General features: G+C 40.4%; 1 protein-coding gene across 1 annotated transcript in view; it reads left to right on the forward strand.

Moving 5' to 3' along the window:
- Positions 1-9,698, forward strand: part of Pafah1b2 (platelet-activating factor acetylhydrolase 1b, catalytic subunit 2 (30kDa)) — a 38,518-nt gene that overhangs the window by 5,772 nt on the left and 23,048 nt on the right. The window contains exons 2-5 of the mRNA XM_013009759.1: positions 2,446-2,533; positions 7,111-7,200; positions 7,912-8,028; positions 8,694-8,816. Of these exons, the coding sequence (XP_012865213.1) occupies positions 2,453-2,533; positions 7,111-7,200; positions 7,912-8,028; positions 8,694-8,816 (411 nt within the window). The 5' untranslated portion in view covers positions 2,446-2,452. The remainder of the gene's footprint in view (positions 1-2,445; positions 2,534-7,110; positions 7,201-7,911; positions 8,029-8,693; positions 8,817-9,698) is intronic.

Raw genomic sequence — 9,698 nt, forward strand, 5'->3', positions numbered from 1 at the left:
CCCCCACCGAAAAAAAAATTTTATTTCACTCTGCTGTAGCAGTACAACTGAGTGGTAAGGTTCATGCTTAGCATGCTTGGATTCAGTGCTCAGCACCTGTGCTCCTGGGTTGTGGGTGTGCACGTGTGCGTGCCCGTGCACACACATGCACATACCAGGTCTGGAGCTTGAACTTGGGGCCTGGGTCTTGTCCCTGAAAGTTCTACCACTTGAGCCAGTGCTTCACTTCTGGCTTTTTGGTGGTTAGAGATAAAAGTCTCATGGACTTTGTTGCCTGGGCTGGCTTTGAACCTTGGTCTTCAGATCTCAGCCTTCTGAATTGCTAGGGTTTGCTAGGGTTACAGGCTTGAACCACCTGCACCCAGGCTGCTCCTTGTTTTCAGGGCTTTACGTTTTGTTTTTTAATCTCACCTATGTGTACTTATATCTCACTTTCCATCCACTGGCCTTCTTTTTTGGCTTAGGGTCATGTAGCCTAAACATGTATCTTTTTCCAGATAATCTTTGGGAACTTTAAGACAGCTGTTTATCTCCTTTTTTTTTTTCCTTCTCTAGTTTCTGGTTAGGTTGTAATATAGCTTGTTTTTTTCAGCCATATCTAATTGTCAGCTATCTTGATTCCGTATCAAAATTCTTTCATGTCTTTGATCAAGATCTAAATATTAATATCACCCTAAGTGGTGTTTTTAAGACTAGTAATGAAGTTGAAGAAGACATTTTATTTTGTCTTAAGTGATGAAGTGTATTATAACACTCTTTTTTTTCAGTAATAGGATTTGAACTCAGGGCTTCATGCTTGTTCACTTGAGCCACACCTTCAGTCTGGTTTTTTGCTGGTTGATTGGAGAAGGGAGTCTTACAGGCTTTTCTCTCTGGGCTGGCTTCAAACCATAATTCTCTGTTCTCAGCCTCCTAAAAAGTTCTACTCAGGAGTTCTTTTTTTGTTGTTTGTTTTATTGTTATTTTGTTTTGTTTCATCGGTCATGGGGCTTGAACTCTGGGCCTGGACGCTGTCCCTGAGCTCTTCAGCTCAACGTGAACACTCTATCACTTGAGCTACAGCACCACTTCCAGTTTTCTGGTGGTTAATTGGAGATAGGAGTCTCACAGACTTTCCTGCCCAGGCTGGCTTTGAACTGCAATCCTCACATCTCAGCTGCCTTAATAGCTAGGATTACAGGCGTGAGCCACTGCGCCCAGCTTGTTGTTGTTTCTTTACTGAGGATTGAATTCAGATCCTCACACTTGCTAGGTAGTGCTTTATCACCAGAGCCATATTGCCACTCCTTTTACATTGTTTGTTTTCAAGATGAGGTCTAGGGTTTTTTGTTTTTTTTTCCCCATGTTGGCCTGAAATCATCTTCCTTGTGTTTTTCTATGTCACTGGAGATGGTATACTTTAGCCATTTAGTTGAGTTGGAGATTCTTGTTCTTGCCAGGGCTGGTCTCTAACTGCAGTCCCCCAATCTCCACTTTCTAAGTAGCTAGGATTACAGGCTTGAGCTATTATATGAGCTACTGTATCCAGCTTTTGGTAATTCTTTAGTGTATAACTGTAATAGCCTAAAGGCTGTAATGTAGATTTCATTGTGCTGTATTTTATTTCTTGGTATCATTTGGTACTTGCCATAAATAACATGTCATGAGGTACTAACATAAGTATAAAATGTAACAAGGTGCGGGTGGCTTACACCTGTAATCCTAGCTACACTCAGGAAGCTGATAACCAGAGGATGACAATTTGAAGCCAGCTCAGGCAACAAAGTCCATGAGACTCCTCCAAAAACAACAGCAGAAAGCTGGAGGTGTGGCTCAAGTAGTAGAATGTCAGCCAAGCAAGTAAATTTAAGTCCTGGGTTCAAATCCTACAAAAATACTACAAAAAAAAGCATGCTTCAGGAGATTATTTTAGCATCTTAGCTAAAGGGGTAAGATGATCATGGAACATATTTTTAAAATGTGATTCACTGGCTGGAGCATGGTAGCTCATGCTTGTAATCCTAGCTAGCTGCTCCGGAGGCTGAGATCTGAGAATCAGGGTTCTAAGCCAACCAGGGCAGGAAAGTCCATGAGCTGGAAGTAGAGATGTGGCTAAAGTGGTAGAATGCTAGCCTTGAGCACAAAAGGAGCTTAGAGACAGCATCCAGGCTCTGAGTTCAAACCCCAGGACCAGGGGAGCAGGAAATGTAGTTTACTGTGATAGTCAATGTGGTACTGTGCTACAAATGTGGTTTAAGTGATATTCAAACCTGTTTAGAACTTTAGTGATACTGTATTTTGGGTATTTAATATTTAAACAACCGTGGATGTCTTAAGTTTATCTCTGTTGAACCCCAGTTAGTTTTTAGGCAAAACCCATAATGGCACTGGCATGTAATATTTTAGGTGAGTGGTAGTGTACATTTCTGTTAATAAATGAAAAATGACATAGACATTCTTTCTCAGGTGTAGAATGAGCCAAGGAGACTCGAACCCAGCAGCTATCCCACATGCAGCGGAAGATATTCAAGGTGATGACAGATGGATGTCTCAGGTAAAAGGAGGTGTATATGTATATCACATGGGGGTGAATCTCTTCTGCTTTTTAGGTTCTTTTGACCAAACTGCATGCGATCAATTTTGATATTCAACAATAATGTTTTAAATTACAAAAACATTATAAATCACAAAAGTCTTGTGTAATGAATTATCTGATCATCAGTGTGCCATTGGATCTGAGGGATTATAGTGTAATTTAAACATTTTTATGTTGCAACATACATAGCCCATCAAGTTCATACCTGTACACACTGCAGGGACTATGTATGAGTCTCTCTGTACCTGATAGCCACAAAGAAGAGGAGAGTCTGTTTCAAGTGGGAGAGCACCTGCCTAGTGAGTGCAAAGCCCCAGGTTCAATCCCTGGTAACGACAGAGTCAAGTGATTAAAGTAATTGAACAACCAGATTTTCCAACTGGGTTCCAGATGATGATAAGCTAGATTTTTTTCTGTGGTAGATCCATTGAAGAATGTTTTGAAGAGTAGCAATATCTTTGAGGACAGTCAAATATGATGCAGTTTCTCCTTAAATTTAATATTCATCAGTGGATCTTAGTGATAGTGATTGTTACTGTAGTGGTTAAAGATGATTTTTTTTTTTTTTTTTGTCGGTCACAGGGCTTGAACTCAGGGCCTGGGCGCTGTTCCTGAGCTCTTTTGCTCAACGATAGCCCTCTACCACTTTAATACAATACCAGTTGCGGTTTTCTGGTGGTTAATTGGAGATAACAGAGTCTCACGCACTTGCCTGCCCAGGCTGGCTTTCAATCTTGATCCTCAGCTCTCAGCCTCCTGAGTAGGTAGGATTACAGGTGTGAGCCACTGGTGCCTGGCTTAAAGTGATTTTTCTTTTCTTTCTTTCCCTATTGGATTATGACAGAATAGATTTCTAAGTATCTTTGAGTTATTATATTGCTCAAACTTTTCAGCTTCACTTTAGAGGCTCTGTCAATGATGAAAATTAACATTTTCAATAGAATAACCAATATCACATACCTTTTATGTGATGGAGTGAGGACATAGCCCCTCTCTTTTTGATTATTACAAGATGCTACAGGCTCATCTTTTACTTTCCTTGCTCTGCTTGTAGAAATCAACTATTTCTCTAAGAATTCCTGGTTCCTTTCATTGAAGAATAGTATTTATTTAGTTATTTAATTTTTGGAGGGTTGTTTAGTTTCTGTAGTGTTCTCTTGGTAGCAAATCCCACAGTGAGTAATAGCCAAGTCTCTTCCATTCTTCTGTCCCCAACCCATCATGGAGAGCCTGACAAAATAGTTGATTCTGAAAAACAAAACCATCGATCATCTTAACACTGGATGAGCTGAACAAATGCCACTCCACATTTCTATCAAGAATGGAACCACGCCACGGGATCCTAGCCAGGCCGCATGTGAGCTCAGAGGCAAGGGCACCTTCTGAGAAAACATGCCAAGAAAAGCAAGTCTTGGCACTGGAAGGCTTCCTCCAAACTTTTGATGTATAAGAAAACAAATACCCAGTTCAGGCTACAAACAATTGCTTGTCTCTGATGGATTGTGTGTTGAAGAATCATATTTAGAAGCTAAGATGTGGCATTTAATATATTAGTAAAGAAAGTATTTTACCAAGTGAGATAACTTATTTTTGTTTGGGTTTTTTTTTTTAACTGTATTTTTTTTGTCTTTTCTTTTTTGGTACTAGGGATCGAACCCAGGACATTGCACTTGCTAGGCAAGCGCTTTGCCACTGAGCTACATCCCAGCCCGAGTTAACTTATTTTTGTTGGCCATAGAGCTTAAACTCTGGGCCTGGACGCTGTCCCTGAGCTCTTCAGCTCAACGAGACACTCTGCTACTTGAGCCACAGCACCACTTCTGGTTTTCTGGTGGTTAGTTGGAGTTAAGAGTCTCACGAATTTTCCTGCCTGGGCTGGCTTTGAACTGCAATCCTCAGATCTCAGCCTCCTGAGTAGCTAGGTTTACAGGTGTGAGCCATCAGCGCACAGCATTTTTATTTTTTTAAGATATTGTCTCTCTGAATTCCCCAGGTTGTCACTGACGTAGCCTCACAAATGCTGGTATGCTAAAACATCATCCTAGCAAAAGCTAGGCTGAATTCAAACCCTACTATCACCAAAAAAAAAAAAAAAAGAGGAAAAAAAACACACTATAAAGATAGTGTCAAATGACTGATACATATGTGTATATGCGTGTGTGTATTTATGTATATGTATATAATTTAAAGTACATTTATATAAAATTCTCAGTTTACGTCAAAATAATGGTGGAAGTGGGGTAGGATAGTGGCTGGGTGTGTAAATAAGATAATACTTGCCATTCATTTAAATATTGCTATAGCTGGTGATGAATACATTTTTTTATTGTGTTACTTTCTACTTTTTGTTGTGCCATTACTAGGACTTGAACTCAGGTCCTCAGTGCTGTTCCTTAGCTTGTTCATTCAAGGCTAGCCCTCTAACACTTGAGCAACACCTCCACCTCTGGCATTTTTAGTGGCCCACTGGAGATAAGAGCCTCTTTGACTTTCCTGCCTGGACTGGCTTTGAACCTCAGTCCTTAGAACTCAGTCTCCTGAATAGCTTGGATTACAGGAGTGAGCCAATGATGCCTAGCTTGTCTGCATTTTCCATAGATAAGCATTGTTTGTTTGTTTCTAGGGTAACATTGAAAGTCTTGACTAGAGATAAATTTAATAGGAATACTATGAAAACATCAGCTAGAAAATTAAGACCCAGCAATAGACAGAACAAAACATTTGTAGTAAATATATTATCAATAAAATGTCTTCAAGCTCTGCTGATGGCTCATGCCTGTAATCCTAGCTACTTGGGAGGCTGAAATCTGAGGTTCTTGGTTTGAAGCCAGACCAATCAGGAAAGTTCAAGACTCTTTTAACTCCAGTTAACCACTGAAAAGCTGGAAATGGAGCTGTGGCTTAAGTGTTAGACTCCTGTCTTTGTTCAAAAAAAGCTCAGGAACAGCTCTCAAGACCTGAATTCAAACCCCAGGACTGGCACAAAAATAAAATGTCTTCAAGATAATTATTTAACTCTTGAAGCAACTAGAAGAATTGAATATGAACATTAGATATTGATGGGATAGTTCTTTTTTGTAATAAAATAATTCATAGAATACTGTTCTTTCTCTTAAGTAGATAGATGCTGAACGGGTTAAAAATGTCATGCTTGCAATTTACATAGTTAGGTGCATGCATACACACACATATAAACACAGAGATAAAACCTAGGAGATTGTTTTTCTTTTTAAGCTTATGGAAAAAACACACTTTTCATAGATCATATGAAATCTATTTTTCTTTTCTAGTTTCACTACAATTTTAGTTTTCTTGAACGTAGTGGAATGTTCAATATGTTAAAAATAGGAAGAAATCTTTTTTTCTTTCTTTTTTTTTTTTTTTGTCGGTCGTGGGACTTGAACTCTGGGCCTGGGCGCTGTCCCTCAGCTCTCCAGCTCAAGGCTAACACTCTACCACTTGAGCCACAGTACCACTTCCAGTTTTCTGAGTGGTTTATTGGAGATAAGAGTCGGTCTTTCCTGCCTGGGCTGGCTTTGAACTGTGATCCTCAGATCTCAGCCTCCTGAGTAGCTAGGATTACAGGCATGAGCCACTGGGCGCCCTGCTAGAAATCTTTTTTTCTTTCTTTTTTTTTTTTTTTGTCGGTCGTGGGACTTGAACTCTGGGCCTGGGCGCTGTCCCTCAGCTCTCCAGCTCAAGGCTAACACTCTACCACTTGAGCCACAGTGCCACTTCCAGCTTTTTTCTTTTTGCTTATGTGGTGCTGAGGAATCGAACCCAGGGCCTCATGCATGCAAGGCAAGCACTCTACCACTGAGCTACCTTCCCAGCCCTGAAAAAGTTTTTTATTGTAGTTGTTTTGTTCAGTGTTGGGGATCAAGCCTTTCAGATGCTAAGCACACATGCTTACCACTGAGCTACACCCGACCCCTTCCCTCCTCCCCCACCCGAATAATGTTTAACAAGAACTGGTGGAACTTTTTTTTTTGCTGGTCCTGGGGCTTGAACACACTGGGCCTGGGTGCTGTCCTTGAGCCTCTTTATGCTCAAGGCTAGTGCTCTACTACTTGAGCCACAGTGCTACTTCTGGCTTTTTCAGTTTGTTTGAGGTAAGAGTCTCACAGGGATTTTTCTGCCCAGGCTGGCTTCAAACCATGATCCTCAGATCTCAGCCTCCTGAGTAACTAGGATTATAGATAGGTATGAGCCACCGGTGCCAGGCAGTAAGCCAAGAAATCTCATAGGAAAGAAGTACTATTACTTACTCCCTTTCCCCAAAACTGGTGCTTGTACTCTTGGCCTGGAGCTCTCATTTGGGATTTTCACTCAGTCCTGGCACTCATCACTTCAGCCACAGCTCCACCTCTGTCCTTTTTGCTGGTTATTTGGAGTTGACTATCTCATGGACTTTGCTGTGCAGGCTGATTTCTAACCTCGATCCTCAGATCTCAGTCTTCTGAGTAACTAGGTTTACAGGTGTGAGCCACCAGTCTCATCTATTAATACCACTCTCTATCTTTATTTACCACCAGCACAATAGATTTGTCCTGGACTGTAAAGACAAAGAGCCTGATGTACTGTTTGTGGGAGACTCCATGATCCAGTTAATGCAGCAGTATGAGGTAAAGAGGATGGAGGGTCAGGGTGATTTTTTGGTTTAAAGTATATGTGTAGTCATTACTAACAGTTTCATTCTGAGCTGTGGAGTCCTTCATGACTCATAGACTACTTCAAAGTAGAAGGGAGACAAGACCTACCTAGTGAGGTTCTTTGTGCCACTAAGCATGGGGAAACAAAAAAACAGTGTTGTTCATAACTAGATTCCCTTTGTCATCTGGTTTCAAAGACATTTGATGTTGACTGTGGTGATTTTTGATTCTTAATTTCTGTTTGCTTATTTATGTTTGTCTGAGTAATAATTCTCATTTATTATTTGTATTTTTCTACTTTTATAGTGAGCTGTTGAAACTCTTTTTAGGCGAGGTAGTCTTCCAAGGGAAATTTGGCAGAAAAAGATAGCTTTATTTCTTTGAGAGTCCAGTGTTCAAAAATTTTAAAAATCTCATTTCTGCCTCTCCCTGTTGTTTTTAAATAGTTGAATCAACAGAGTTGATACAGTTGACAACTTTTTACAATATTGCTTATCACTTAAGAGGCACCAGATTGCGTTGTGTTTTGGTTTGTGAGGAATTGAGTTACAGTGGTGAATGCATATCACCTTGAGTGTTATATTTGAATGGAGACATGGGAATGTTTTAGCTGCCTCTCAGTACATTTATTAAAGGACTTTATTTTCCACTAGTTTTTATCTTAAATCAACTTTTTCTCTTTAGATATGGCGAGAACTTTTTTCCCCACTTCATGCACTTAATTTTGGAATTGGAGGGGATACAACAAGACATGTTCTGTGGAGACTAAAGAATGGAGAACTGGAGAACATTAAACCTAAGGTGAGGGGCTAAAGGCCTTGGGTTTCAATTCCAGTACTACCAAAAATAATCTTAAGGTGAAATGAAACTTACTTTTAAAGAATAGCTATAATCTTGAGTGTTTTTGAAATTAAATGTTTGGAAGTAGTAAGAAGAAAAAAAGACTAAAGCACTACAACACTCCCTGATGCCTCTTAAAGGTCTGTGATACTATCATATCTTTTCTTTTCTTTTTTTTTTTTTTGGTCAGTCATGGGCTTGAACCCTGGGCCTGAACACTGTCCCTGAGCTCTTCAGTTCAAAGCTCTGCCAATTGAGCCACTATGCCACTTCTTGCCTGGGCTGGCTTTGAACCACCATCCTCAGATCTCAGCCTCCTAAGTAACTAAGATTACAGGCATGAACCTTGGTGCCCAGCTCCATTTTATCTTAAGAATGTTCAAAAATGTATTTTGAGCTTGTTAGATTTTCAAAGATGAACTTCCAGCTCTATGATGATTGAATTTTTTTCTTCCTAGTGTAATTGTGACATTTAAATATTAATATGTTTGTAATTCTGATACATGATAGGCATAAATTGTTTTAGAGTAGGTGCCCAGTTAATTCAATACCATTAAAGAAATTCACCTTTTGTTGTTTGATTTTTGAAGTAAGATTTTTCCCTTTTATTCTTACCTCCACTATAGGTCATTGTTGTTTGGGTAGGAACAAACAACCATGAAAATACTGCAGAAGAAGTAGCAGGTGGAATTGAGGCCATTGTACAGCTCATCAACACCAGGCAGCCACAGGCCAAAATCATTGTATTGGTAAGTAGTCTTTGATGGGTGACGACTTATAAACTCCTCAGGTGATGGAGTTTGTGATACTTCTGTTCATGTTTCTTTGTGCCACTACTAGGGCTTGAACTTGGGGCCTTCTGCCCTCACTTGTTTTTTTCACTCAAAGCTCAGGCTGTACCACTTAAGCCATACTACTAGCTTTTTTTTTTTTTTTGGTGGGTTGTGGGCTTGAACTCTGGCCTGGGCATTGTCCCTGAGTTCTTCAGCTCAAGGCTAGCACTTTACCACTTTGAACCACAGTGCCACTACCAGTTTTCTGATAGTTTATTGGAGATAAGAGTCTCATGGACTTTCCTGCCTGAGCTGGCTTTGAACCGTGATCCTCAAATCTCAGCCTCCTGAGTAGCTAGGATTACAGGTGTGAGCCATCAGCACCTGGCTTCTTCTAGCTTTTTACTGGTTAATTGGAGATAAAACATCTCATGGGCTTTTCAGCCAGGTGTGTGACTTTTAACCATGATCCACAGATCTTAGCCTCCTGATTATCTAGGATTACAACCCTGAGCCGCCAGCACCTGGCAGACTTTTTTTTTGGTCGGTTGTGGGGCCTGAACTCTGGGCCTGGATGCTGTCCCTCAGCTCTTCAGTTTAAAGCCAATGCTCTACTACTTGAGCCATAGCGCCACTTCCAGCTTTTTCTGCTTATGTGGTGCTGAAGAATTGAACCCAGGGCCTCATGCATGCAAGGCAAGCACTCTACCATTGAGCCACCTTCCCAGCCCCACTGGCAGACCTTTTAATTTGGTATATGCAAGCCTTAGATTTGATCTCTACCACACATAAAAAAAGTTTGCTTTATTGTTCTGGGGAATCAAGCACTAGTCTTTTTTTTTTTTTCTTTTTTCTTTT

This window comes from Dipodomys ordii, unplaced genomic scaffold (assembly GCF_000151885.1).
Source record: "Dipodomys ordii isolate 6190 unplaced genomic scaffold, Dord_2.0 Scaffold10, whole genome shotgun sequence".
Lineage (NCBI taxonomy): Eukaryota > Metazoa > Chordata > Mammalia > Rodentia > Heteromyidae > Dipodomys > Dipodomys ordii.